The sequence below is a fragment of the Didymosphaeria variabile genome (assembly GCF_027946475.1).
Source record: "Didymosphaeria variabile strain IMI 356815 chromosome Unknown scaffold_5, whole genome shotgun sequence".
Classification (NCBI taxonomy): domain Eukaryota; kingdom Fungi; phylum Ascomycota; class Dothideomycetes; order Pleosporales; family Didymosphaeriaceae; genus Didymosphaeria; species Didymosphaeria variabile.
Window position 1 is genome coordinate 666,463 of NW_026611624.1, and position 13,602 is coordinate 680,064.

Below are 13,602 nucleotides of genomic sequence, written 5' to 3' on the forward strand. Positions count from 1 at the left end.
TTGCATTGTGGGATGTTGAAGTGCAGTTGGCGTAGTTTTGATGTTCTTGCGTGTAGTAAGGTGGTAGAGGGGTTATGTAGGGCGGTAGATAGGCCATGTAAGATGGGATTCGGCAAAATTCTATCGAAGTACGGGCAGGAGTCTTAGGTGCCTACTGCTGCCCAATCTGAGCCTCATGCATGTAACTCATGCATGTAATGGCTGTGTAAGAGGTAGAGGGATGAAGGCGGGCAGTGTATTTCATTAAAGAAGGAACGAAACCCATGTAGGACGTAGACAAAAGAAGAAAGTCAGTGTCCCGCCAGAAGATGTGGGAGCAAACACGCCAATGCCAAAAGCAGTTAGAGCCATGCATCCCACCTTCGCCCAGTTACACAGGCGCGACCGCTCACCTTTTGCCGTCAACCGAATGCCACAGCCCCTGCTGACAATAGCATGCGACTAATCGATGTCGACACACTCGAGATCAAGACCTTCAGCGAGCAAGATGTCCCGCAGTATGCAATCTTATCGCACACGTGGGGGCCAGATGAGGTCACATTCCAAGAAATGTCTCTGATCACGCGCATGCGCTCCACATCTCAAGTCTTCAGCAGTCAAAGATCAGACTATTCTGAGGATGGTGACGTTGACAAGGTCTATGACTCTGGCGCGATAATGGTAGCTATGGAGATGCTCGTGCAGGGTGGTTGGGGTGTCGGAATGAACGTTCCAAATACAACCGAAGATGCATTAATGAGGAGAGAGGGCTATCGCAAGATCACCCAATCAGCTAGGGAAGCGAAGCACTTAGGATACCAATGGGTCTGGATAGATGTTTGTCTACCTCCACTCGAGAAGCAAGACTTATGTCGAAGCTAACAAGAACTCTCGCAGACATGCTGCATCGACAAGACTTCGAGTGCAGAGCTCCAAGAGTCCATCAACTCTATGTACAAGTGGTATAAAGAGTCGGCAGTATGTCTGGTCTTTCTAAATGACATTGCGCCGGATGTTGCAGCAACCATAGATACACAAGCGACTTTTGAAGCGGCAAGCAATGCGTTCACGAACTCCCGGTGGATTACCAGAGGTTGGACTCTTCAAGAGCTTGTTGCCCCCACATCTGTACGATTTTACTACCAGGATTGGACACTCATGGGAGACAAGCGCGAGTTTCTTGAGGAGCTCTCCGATGCGACCGGTATACCAATCTTCGTTCTCGAAAATGGCGAGCTAAGCGAGCTTTCTCTGGCTGAACGAATGTCGTGGGCTTGTTACAGACAAACAACAAGGATAGAGGATATGGCATATTGTCTTCTAGGCATTTTCGACATCCAGATGCCGCTCCTTTACGGGGAGGGAGAGAAAGCCTTCATCCGCCTTCAGGAAGAGATCCTCAAAACAACGGACGACTATACGCTCTTCGCCTGGCGAGCCGTTGGTCCAGAATCCCCTTCAGCCCCAAAGTCTACCTATAGGGGTCTACTTGCACGCTCACCTCTCGAGTTTCGTGATTGTCGTTCTGTGGAGCGCGAGAATACAACGAGCACATTCCCTATGAGCGCGACTGCTATAGGGCTCCACCTCGAATTGGAGTTTCTGAACGATCCAAAAGATAGAACCCGGTTTCTAGCTCTGATTCGGTGTAGTAATTCTCTGAATCAGCGTCTTGCTATATATCTGAAATGTCTGGACGGCGGCCACCAGTACGCCCGTGTCGAAGCAGGCTCGCTGGTCCCAATTGACAATTGGCCCACGGGCCAGCCCCGCTCCATCTACGTAAAACAGAAGCTATGCATCCCACGGGACTTCTACGCTGTGGAGATGCGTTGCATTCGCGTACAGCGCCGCTTCGACAATCACTCCATTCCACCAACAGTCAAGATATCCTCCATCTTTCCGCCCTCGGCTTGGAACCCGCAGACTCATGAGCTTGCCATACCTTCGACTACTCTCGAATTCTTTGCCGTTCTCTTCCTACGCGCACAGTCATCGCCCTATGGTTCGTCTACCATTTTCCAGGTCATTGTTGGGTTCAATCGAAGGAGCAAGCACTACTGGTGCAAAGCGATACAGCGCAAATGGCCGGAAGTGAACGTGGATCCGTTGCGGTGGCACGCAGCGATCAAGAAAGCGCTGCCGATGGAGATCAACGATCCATTACTGAAGGGCGATGTGAGGCATGATATCTTTGTTGTCGCAGAGAGCGGGATGGGGATCAACGTTGAGGTGGGAGCGGGCTTGAGTGGGGACCACATAGCATTGCAGCTTCTTATCGATGGGCTTGTGAAGGGGCCGTGACTGGGATCATGCAGCAATGTGTCTTCGGTATCATGTACCTCGGGTACTGATAGGAAAACTTCCACAGGCTGTCGATGGAGCTATGCATGGTAGTAAGGAAGTTTGTCTGGTGGCTAAACCTCTTCAGGAGACCGCACCTGCGTCCGTAGTACAAAGTCCCGACAACGTGGATGTGACCGGTTCAATAACTTGGCATGGGGGCGTAAATGCCCCATTCTTAATATCTAGAAGGCCTGGCCCCAATTTTCCGTTTGCATTGTCTACCTTCTTTGCCTCGCATGCCATTCGCTTCGATTGCTCGCTCACTCATTCCCACGCCCTCTGAAAAGACAACCGCGGCGCCGGCGTCGTCACATATCCTCTCCTTACTCCCACTTTCTGGAATTTTCAGTCGCGCGCTATGATTGCTGCTATCACATTGAGTCTCCTCATCATTTGGTCTGCCTTGTCCCTACAGGCCAACGAAAGGAAAGAAAAGACGACTGGCTTGCCACTACTCATACGATGGGTTGCACGTACAAACCCGTTCTGTATGATGTTCGGTAGCTCTTTCGTGCTCAGATGCCGCGCCTGGGGCATAGGTACCAAGTTTTTCCAGCGCTTCTATGTCTTCGGGCGGGAGGCCAACGAACGCCACACTGTTCACCAAGAACTAGGTCCTGCGTTCATGTTGGTCTCACCAGCAGGCAAATGGCTTTGTGCCAGTGATGCGTCAATCTTCACTGAGACTATCATCGCCGTACTGACTTCCGACGTGATATGGAACAGTTCGCAGTGCTGAATGTGTATAGCAAGAATCTATCAGCAACCGACGATGATGAGTAGGGTTTTATACTGACTAAACACTTGCGCGTCCTAAAACGGTATTAATAGGAGTGAAATCACGGCTCATCGAGAAGCTTCGTACCATTATAATCCAGGATCGTGCATTGAACACTTTTCCAATATATCTTCGAGGATATTGCAATGGTCAGAATGGAATAATCATTCCCGGGAGATACGCCTTCGTGATTTATCTCCAATTTAGTAATATTAAGATTGCCGTGGTGTATCAATGTAGTAGGCATTCTGCAACTCACGCCGAGAAGTCTGAGTCTGTACCTAAAGGCCTTAATCTTATCAATCTCCAGCCAACTTCGCATGCTACTCTCCAGATTCATGCCCTCTGCCGACCAAAAAGTTATCTAAACAATTCAAGGATGGTAGTCGGATTTCTCCAGAGCAACAAGGCCCCTCACGCGAAACTACCAACAGTGGATCGCTTGCGCTTCCCTCAATGCGTTGCAGTCGACATAATACGTCAGCGATAATCGCGGTTCCTCTGCTGTTGTTGGGTGGTAACTGCCGCTGTTGGGTGGTAATTGCTGCTTTCTCTACGTGGTTCTCAAGTGGAGGAAGGAACCATGAAGACCAAGGAAGTAACAAGTAACAACATGATGATGCAATAAAAAGCCTACACTCCCTCCATTCTTCAAACCTTCAGAGCACCGCCGAGCAGCAGCAACAGCAGCAACAGCAGCAACAGCAGCAACAGCGGCACCAACAACAGCAACAACAGCAACAACAAGCCCCCCCCACCAACACCACGACCAGCATGCCGTCGTGGACGGCCATCCTCGGGGCCGTCGCCACCCTCGTCACCCTCGCCCTGCTCGCCGCCACGTTCGTGGTGACTACCTGGTACGCCAGGACAGCGCGGCTGGAGTATGAGCTTCGGGTTAGTTCTTCCTGTCTTGCCATTTATGCATTGCTTTTAGCCCAAGATTCGAGCCTTACTTTTGTGCTGTGGTTTGTGCTTGTCAGTCGCAAGATCTGTTGAGTTCGAAAACGATGATAATGGAGACGCTTTCACTTGTATTACCTCTAACGTTTTGCCAGCTCCAAGACCGGGAGAGGCCTCCCCGGACGCTCCGCTCCACCTCCCGCTCCGCCCTCGCCCTCCGCCGTCGCCCCGGCCCGCACCTTGCCAGCCTCCGCCTCCGACGCCCCCTCTGCCCCCTCTGCCCCCGCCGCCTCCGCCTCCGCCTCCGCCTCCGCCCTCACGCCCGCCCCGCCGCCGCCTCCACGGCCCTTGGGGCCCCTAGCGAGGCCCGCCCGCGGATCCCGTCCAACCTCCCCCCTGTGGGTTGATAGCCCGCAATAGCCGATGGAAAACGGGAAAACCCGGGGAGACGACCCCCGTCATCAAAGACTCCCTTGGGAGGACCGGTACGTTGGCGAACGTCCAGGGGCTGCCGTTACTCAGGCTCTAAACCCGGTCACCCGTTAGAGGTCGAACCAAAGAAGGTACAATACCTGTTCCATCGGGCATGAAGGGACACTGACGAGATGCAGACTCAACATCGCAGATCCTCAATCTCTTTCTAGACTCACAATGTTTCGCCTTTCTCTTAGTCTTGTTCGACTCGACTCGTATGGATCATGGATGACGACGCTTGTTTTCAAGGCTCTCAACCCTCTGGCCAGATCCATGTACCCATCACTCAGCGGCCAGCAGCACGTTACTCCTGGTACCAACGACTCCTCCTGCAGTTCTTTTGAAGTACACAGCTCTTCTAATCCCTTCCTTTTTTGGAACGCTGCGACGTAATCTTCCAACACGAGGTTCACCTTCTTTTCCAGCTCCAAGCTTTGAAGGAGCAAAGAATGCGATGCTATTGTATCACCCAGGTCCGTCGCATGGGGCGATGTTGTCCAATGATCGAGCAGCGTGCTTTCTGGCCTACGGCAATCTTGACCACGCTTGAATCTGCCCAGGATTTCCAGGACGAAATCCAGGTTCAGATGGAATTTTTGAACAGGCTCCAACACCATCTTTCTCACAAGATATTTGTCCCTCGGATGAATCAAGAGCCAGCGACTCCGGGCCATCTCCCTCTCGAGGTTTTGAACAAGAGCACATATCTCTGCCATTAGTGCGCTACCTTCCTTGTTCGAAATCGTGGACGGATCAAATGCCACAACTGGAGCCCAGTCAGGATCAGTCTTCGCCAAGGCCGTTTGGAGGCTCCGGACGTCTGTGCTGAAGGTGACAGCCAATATTTCGACGAGAGCCCAGTGAAGTTTGACGTAACGGGTGAGGCTTGTTTTTTTTGCGTATTTGGCCAGAACAGGGTAAGGATTGTTTCTGTCGGACAAAGCATCTTCGTTACGATCCTGTGAAGGCCATTCGGTATATGGAGGTGGGGTGTTAGGAATCGTTTCTCCTTTTTTCTCTTGTACAGTCTCCTCAGATATATCCACGCTTTTTTTCTTTTGCTTTGATCCTTGCCATAATTGCTTCAATCTTTGAGAATGAGCCATTGTTGGTCTTTTCTTGTTTGCCAGCTCTAGACTTGGATCCGCGTTCGATTCAAAATTCAGCAGTAAGTATTTGTATGTGAGCTAGCAAGCATACGGGACAGCTTAAAAAGTCTTCCTATGCACAGTTAACCAGGTATGCGATCGACCAGTCTTCTTCGTGGACCAAAGTTGGCTATCTGTCGGATTGACTGGCCCGCGTGCGAACCTGTGGAAGTTCGATTCGAGGGTGCAATTCAGTAAAGCGGTGGCTGATGCTGGCGGCCTATCGAGGGTAGGCTGGAAACTAGAGTTCGCGAGTAGAGGAGACTGACTTGGGTCGACACTGATTCTTATATAGGCGCTCCTTTCATTCTGTATTTGGTACCGTGGAAATGTTGGGCAGTCGATTATCGGTGCGCTACTCACTTGTTGAGGGGTAAGGTAACTGCACCATGGTTCATGAAAATCGCAGCGCAGCGCAGACCGAGCTAAACCGTGGGCGGATCAAAGCAGCAACTGACAATCAATCGAACCAACGATGAAGGCGTCAAATCAACAGACGTGCAGGCTTCTCCTTCCCAGGAGATGTCCGTGGGCCACGCAGTTTTCTGCCTGGGTAAAAAGCTGACATGTTTCTTTCGTGATTTGGTTCCGTGGTTGATGGTCTTGTGTGCATGGTATAGCCGGTATAGCTGCAATGGAAACAATCGACTTCATCATCTGTCCTTTCTCCTTGTGTGCCATCTTCTCGTTCTAGTACCATTGCGATAACCGTTCTGAATTTGAATGCTAACAAAGGCGGAACGTCATAACCAGGTCAGTGAGGTTATGCGCTCAAATTTCGCTCGTACAACGCATCACTGCGCAAACGCTCTGCGTGCACGTGGAAAGCAGGAGATGCAGTGTGCATCAGGCGCGAAGGCATCATCGCGCGAAAGTAGACAGGAGGCGCTTCCACTTTTTTTCGCGTTAAAAATGTTATCTTTACAAAAGAAGAGACATAGTGGTAGCTAGTAAACGCAGTCTTGTGCCTAAAGGAGAGAAGTTTGCTCGGAGCGAGGGGAACGGTAGTTGAATGATAGAAGCGCGCCAACGCTCCGGAGTCCCCGCTTGATGCGACTTTCCCTGTCTAAAGGTTATCGATAACGCTAGTGCAGTACCCTCACAGAGTCCGTTTTTTCAAGTTTGGAAAGCGAAAGACCTTTTTCCAAAGTTAGAACAGCACATTCCAGGGCATATATACTGGACAATCCGGTACAACCAACCAATAAGGGCTTGTGGTTTAGTGGTACTATAATTCCTTTCCCTCTACATACCTAGTTTTTGCTTCCAAATACACCCACGCGCGTGACGCATATCGATGCAAATTCCTACGAGGCGCAGTAGGGGAGTTATCCTTGGAAGGTAGGAAGATGGGAAAGGGGTGTAGGGAAAGAAGCGCGGTAATAGTGTGGCAGGCCTTCTTCTTCTACTTAATGAAAAGGCGTTGTGCCTGGTAATTCTATTATATGCCTGAGCGTTGTGTAATCAGCTATGGACATCTTCGACGATGATATCGCAGCTCTGATTTTAAGGTAACGTGAACTTCCCAGCAGAGGAGTCAGTGGCTAAGTATGAGGAAATGGCCGTTAGTCAACTAACAGATGAATGGACAAAGTGAGTAGCAAATGGTTGCGTAGCTCGCTAGAATATTGACGGTTCGAAAAGATACGCAACTACGTACTCGTTGTCTGCACAGGATGAAGCATTCCAAACATCTCCTCGGATCGTTCAGATCAAAGGCTTCTTTTCTCATCGTGCAAATACTGCAACCCCACGGGTCGATGATGCTGAGCGGTAGTCGGTCCGGACTGCAATCAAAGACGGAGAACGACTTTTGCGAGTAGTGAAAGCCAGATCGGGTCATGTATACAACAGACCCGAGCAACTGGAACTGACCAACGTACGTACTTATATCTCTAAATACACCTTACCATAAAAGCTAACTCTTCACCTAAGCACTTGAGAAAGCTAGTCGAAGAAAAGAAACTCTCTACAAAGACAAGACCAAAGCCGCAGGCTCGGTGGGCAGACACGGCGGATATACTGACGTTCTATGGTGCTATCGCTTCGGTGACCATAATGGTGGCGCAGCATTGTGAAACGTTGATGAGGCATTAGGGGAGGCTAAATTTGACTAGCCTACGGCACAGTCGTGGCTATGGTCATCCAACTTGATCTGCGAACACGCGGCCATTCATCACTTGTAACATTTCACACATACCTGCCAACTTGTATGTCTTTACCGAAACATACTTCATTGTCATTCATTCGCCTGTTCGCGTTGTCTGTCTCGTCGCAGAACAAGCCCCCGAAGTCGTTCTTCTACAGATATTGAAATATGTTAGTTATTCCGCAGCCGGATGGAATGCTACTGGGAACAAATCTAATTGAACCAGCTCCGAAGTCATCGAGCGGAGGCCAACACTTGTGTTCTCGCAGAGACACCCGCAACCCCGTCGCATTCACTACGGCTGTCTTTCGTTTCAACATGGAGTACTCAGCGTCTGCCAAACAGCTTATCGATCTGTGCGAATACGGACCATATGAGCAGCTTGTGTCTGTGCTCCAAGATACATTGGCTATGAAGACTGTGCTGAGCACAGAGGTTCTCCAAGAAAACCCCCACTCGCGTTCCACAGAGGAGTTCCTTATTCTCGAACGTATGCTAGAAGCAGCAGTACGAGGTGAACAATTTGACCATATTGCCGCACTACTCGAACTCGGTCGGCAATATGGTATCGCTGTGCCTTACTTAGTCACTGCAAGGGTAGTTCTGGCGGCAATCGACCGACCTGACAGAACACTGGACCTCTTCCACGCGCTTGAGCGTGCACACTCTGATGTCTGGGCTATAACTCTGCCTATGGGTCGCCAGGTTATCGATCGTGCATGGACCACCGCGAAGCTCTTTCCCCAGGCACGTCTTTCTCTTCTACGCCATTTGTTGGCAAGAGGAATTGATCCTGAGCAGCTTGTCGGAAGGATGGAACCTGCACGCCATAGCCCCTTGTACCAAATGGTGTTCTGGGGTGCGCCTTGCGAAATGTTCGAATGCTTGCTAGAACATGGTGTTGTTATTACCCAGTCACGTGCACAGCGCGCTGCTGCGCGTCGTGGATGTATCGATATATTAGAGGTGTTGTTGCGACACGGAGCTAACTTAGACGAGCGTTTTGAGCGAGATTCTCTTTCTCCAGACGGTACAGCACTCCATGCAGCCGCTGCGGCTGGAACAACATCTACCGTCAAGTGGTTAGTTGCGAACGGAGCAGATACTACGCTTAGAAATTGCGACGAGGCAACGCCAGGGGATCTGTTACCTGTTGATTGCAATGAGGATATGGCGCAGTTGCTACACTGTAGGAAGTAGATGACTATTATTTTGCATGCAAAATGTTCCCAACCACTCAAGATTTTCGTATATAGTAGACACCGTCAATTCCCCGTGACCAAGACAAGGACCTTGGAGGTCACACTATGTCGAAAGACTTTCAACCATTTAGTTGTCGACATCAATTCACATGTGAAGCGTTCAAGCAATCGAAACCTTCCCTGTCTCTCTCGCTACTCTGCTCATTTCCCCGGAGAAATACCTGACCGCAGTCCAGTCAGCAGGCATGTCCAAGTTAGATAAGAAGGAGATCCATTACCGCTGAGTATGCCAACTCCATTCGTAATTCCCGCGGATATGGTCAGCAAGCACGCCGGTATACTCGATGATCTGCCAGTCTAGCTCAGGTCCCCACGAGGGGAACCCATCCTTATTGATCACCTTCTCGCGAAGCTCCCAAAAAAGAACAAGAACTTCTTCGTGTCGGTCAGAGATCCACTGTACAGCGCCACTGAGATCTGCGTGAAAGTGGACCATGACGGTCGTGATGGCGTTGTAATCCGAGTCGTTGGCAATCTTCTCCTTCCTATATGAGAAGAGGTCCTATATGCGTGATGTCAGCCGACCTATACAGGGAGGTTGGAGAAGTCAGGCGCACGTTGGTGAGAGTCATTAGATGAGAGACGCATGTCCTCATCCGCTCGAGAATCGGGTGTTCCATACACTCATGAGGAATGTTGAGTCTTGCGCATTGCTCACCGATAGCGTAACACGGCCAGGCCCCGATGTTGTTGACACGCTCGGCAAGATACTCCTCGGGGTGGAGTATGCGTTTCCGGTCGCGGTTCGCGGCTTGGCGAACGACTGAGTCGAGATACCCACGCCACGTGTGCTGGAATCGCTCCACGACGACCAGTGGCATGTCGCTAGACACGATCACCCAGAACCTGTACACTTAGCAGCCTTCTTAAATGGATGTGTTATCCGAATATGACAGTCTCAACGTACTGTCGAGTAACTTCACCCAGAATGTTCTCACCCTTGGGCCGGGGCTTGTGAGGATTCATGACAGCATCAACGCACATGTCACATCGTTCTTGCACTACATCCAGGGGCTCGTTGTCAGTCTGCTCCTCAATGACGAAGAAGGTATTCATCAAGTCGGCACAATCGCGCAGAGACTCTGTCGGTCGTATCAGCTGCGTGCAATGGGTTCAGAGGGACAAAGGTCTATCACGAACTGAACGAGCTCTCTGGTACGCGGTCAGGTTCCATAGCAAGAATAGCAACACATATTCTGGGTCTTCGTTGGGCTTTAGAAGAGGCCTACTCACTAAAAGTCTGTCAGTGTACGTACAAGATGAAGATGAAGCAGAGAAATGGATACTAGAAAACATGAATTACGTACCCAGGACAGAAAGCGGCAGCTAGGAAAGAGAAATCCATGCTGTTGTATATCGCTTGTTCCTTCGGGGAGATGTGTCGCAGGCTTCCTAACCATGCATCTGACTGAACCTTGACCTCTGCATAGTGTTTGTTCACACCATTATTCCAAGGAAGATTGCGTAGGAGATCAGGCATATAGAAGTATTCGGCCTCTTTGACCTCGTTAATTCCAAGGGGCTCAAGAGGAGCAACTTGAGCTTCGGCGACAAGAGCCATGTCAGAGAGTTCTTTGCGTCGGTTGGGACAGAAGAGAGAACTGATGAGTACAAGATTCTTTTACGACGAGCTGTCGAGTAGTGGTATTACCTAAATACTTTAGAAATCAACAATCTCTCCCATAAGTTTTGCCAGTTCATTGCTATCTCTATCATAGACCCGCACTCAAATCCTTCGACGACAAACACGGCAGCTCAAGAATCGATGTGCATACCCAAAGCTCACAACGGGTGCCGGCATGGGCAGAGGATTTTGGGCTACCTGTAGTTGGAAGGCGACGCGCGCCTTCATGGAAAGGACTGTTCGGCGATGATGTATTTAGCCTAAATATAAAATCAACTAGTCTCTCAAATCCCTCAACAATCAACTTCACTTTCTACGCACGCAAACTGAATCACATTCACATAGCATTGGCAGGAAATCGTTGTTGAGCACAGGGACCTGAGAAAAAAGGGTCCCGGTACGCAGCTCATGTTCGCGCGTGTGCAGGAGCTGGTGCGTGCGCTGGTTATCATCATCTCGGCTCTGACGCATCGGTTCGACGTCACGTAATGTCGGTGAACGTGTGGCTGATGTCAGGTGACCTGAGTCAGTGGAGCTCTCGACTTGGCAGGGACACTGAAGCAGCAAACCAACCCCCGACCGTTTAGTTGCAGTCTGGTCGGCCCGAGCAATCGAGGCTCAAAGATGCGGTTAGTTATTTTGGCACCGAAGTCGGTTCAACCAACGGAGAAGCGATCGATGTAGAAAGGACAGCCAAAACGCGAGCAATTGAAGCAGCAGTGCATGGATTACCGGATCGTACAGATTATTCTGCAGATTACTCTGCAAATGAAGACTATCAACAAAGGCATGACCGCCGGGTTCCACATCTCCCATCCACCATACATAGCCCGATCGTCGTTAGCTAAATGAATTGGGTGACTCACGGGAGGACGACAGCTCGGATACCTTTGGAGCCTTTGAGAGGCATTGGAATCATGAGATCGTGGTCGTATCTGACATCGTCGGCAGTGGTCTCGTATAATCTCATCTTCGGAAAGACGCGTAGAGTGAGCGCTGCCACTAAGAGGTTCAACTCGCAAATTGCAAGACTGTTTGGAAAAAGTAGGTCAGTGATCGATCAAACAGAAATATTACCATGGTAGGTAACGTACTTGATTCCCAAGCATATACGACTTCCCGCGGAGAAGCTTAAAATGTACTTTTCCAGATGCACATTCCTCTGCCTGTCTTTCGTGATCCAGCGTTCCGGTTTGAACTTGAACGGATCGGGAAAGTATTTAGGGTTGTGGTGCAGGATACGTGAGCTCTCTCCGATCGGAGTTCCCTTGGGTATGACATATTGGTATTGGCCGTCCTCCGATTTATAAACAAGGTCTTCGGTTCGGGCGATGCGCGGGGACCGCTGGGATATACCGTAGCCCATGCGCAGGCCCTCTTGAATCACGCCGTAGAGATACAGGTGCCCCTCGAGGTTCTGCCAGTCGAGGTGGAAGGGGTCAACGTCGCGCAAGTCATCCTCCAGTCGCTTTCGGATTTCAGGTTTCGTAAGGAGATGGTATGTAATAAAAGCGATGATGGCCTATAAATGACAAACACAACTTAGTCCATCTTCAGGATGCCAAAGGGTGTCACCTTACCGCGGTCGTCTCCATGCCCGCCGTAATGAATGAGAAGCCTTCTCCGGACAAACGAAAAATCGTTTTCTCGGAGTCGGGCATGTCGGACTCGATGAGATGAGAGAATACGCGCCCCTGGGTTTCGCCCTGTGTAGCCTCGCGGACATAACGGGGCATGTTGACGGTAAGTTCTTTGAAGAGATTGCCCATGTGCTCGGGTAGGTAGCTGCGTGTCGCGAATTTTCAGCGATTGCTTGCGCTTTGGATCCCAAAGCAGCGCTCATCGCGCCCATGGGAATGAAGATTGTCAAGTACGTACTCTTGGATGTATGGGGCGACATGGACCATCTGTCTGGTCCATGGTACGTATCTCAGGATGTACATCGACTGAGTAAAGCCCTCCAATGCCGCTCTGTGGTTCCTTTTCCAGCCATCTTGAGATATGAATCCGGCAGTCTCACCAAAGCAGTACTTTGTAATAGCATCGGCAGTGAAACAGCCATACGCCATGGTTAGGTTGATAGGCTCCCTCCACTTCAAGAGCTTTTCGATAAATTGCTGACACAGTTCGTGAATTTCGGGCTCCAGCTTCTTCATCTGAGTGCGCGAAAAGGACTTATTCGCTGCATTGCGGCGGGTACGGTGGATTTCGTGATATCTGGTGCCAAAACTCGAATACGCAAGCGCGCCGGCAGTGGGGTTCAAGAAATGCTGTTGCTTGTCACGGATGCGCCCTCCACCGGCGTAGATCTCCTCGATAAATTCCCCGTCGTCGCAGTGAAGCTCTTCGGGGTTGATACGCACAACTGGACCTAGTCATGATCATTAGCTCGGCTGACTCCAATTCTTTCATTGTGGTCAAAGGGGTCGCTGTAAAGCCACAATGAATAACGCATCAATGGTGGACATGCAAAGACGCACCGTATTTCTCATGCATTCGCTGAATCTCCCAGGTATACTTTCCCCCGCGGATACCTTCATACCAGAACTCGTAAAGAAACGTCATGGCCGCCAGCTTCGGGCCAGGAAATCGGGAGAGTGGGTGAAATGGCGAGATATTGTACAGCGCGAGAGTCACGCGATAGAGAAGCCAAAGCCCGGCGAGCCGCATCGTCGTCGACGTGGTGCTCGCCCAGAGATCTTGGGGCTTCCATCCCTCAGCGTCCATAGTCGCTTAGGTTGACTCGAGCGCTCCGTATAGTCAATTGTTACACGTTCACGCAATGCGTTGGCAGAACGACTTATCCCACTGAAAATCACCAATGTAAGAAACGCGGAGATCGATTAACCAAATCACATGTATAGGTCCTGGAGGAGAAGGAGGCAGAGAAGCTATGAGCTATCACGCTTGTAGGGGGCTGATATACTGTGATTGGCGCG

General features: G+C 50.4%; 3 protein-coding genes across 3 annotated transcripts; 1 reads left to right on the forward strand and 2 right to left on the reverse strand.

Annotated features, from left to right (window-relative positions):
• Window positions 1–435: 435 nt before the first annotated feature.
• N0V89_006670 (uncharacterized protein) lies at window positions 436–2,283 on the forward strand (the record flags this gene model as incomplete). The annotated part of the gene is made up of 2 exons (XM_056215440.1): window positions 436–816; window positions 877–2,283. 2 exons carry the CDS (start codon window positions 436–438, stop codon window positions 2,281–2,283), a joined length of 1,788 nt encoding a protein of 595 aa, XP_056069687.1.
• A 6,970-nt stretch (window positions 2,284–9,253) lies between these two features.
• N0V89_006671 (uncharacterized protein) lies at window positions 9,254–9,860 on the reverse strand (the record flags this gene model as incomplete). Its single annotated transcript, XM_056215441.1, has 2 exons — window positions 9,254–9,541; window positions 9,597–9,860. 2 exons carry the CDS (start codon window positions 9,858–9,860, stop codon window positions 9,254–9,256), a joined length of 552 nt encoding a protein of 183 aa, XP_056069688.1.
• A 58-nt stretch (window positions 9,861–9,918) lies between these two features.
• On the reverse strand, window positions 9,919–13,333 carry N0V89_006672 (uncharacterized protein; the record flags this gene model as incomplete). The annotated part of the gene is made up of 8 exons (XM_056215442.1): window positions 9,919–10,137; window positions 10,273–10,279; window positions 10,347–10,640; window positions 11,530–11,694; window positions 11,758–12,185; window positions 12,244–12,448; window positions 12,542–13,034; window positions 13,144–13,333. 8 exons carry the CDS (start codon window positions 13,331–13,333, stop codon window positions 9,919–9,921), a joined length of 2,001 nt encoding a protein of 666 aa, XP_056069689.1.
• Window positions 13,334–13,602: the final 269 nt, after the last annotated feature.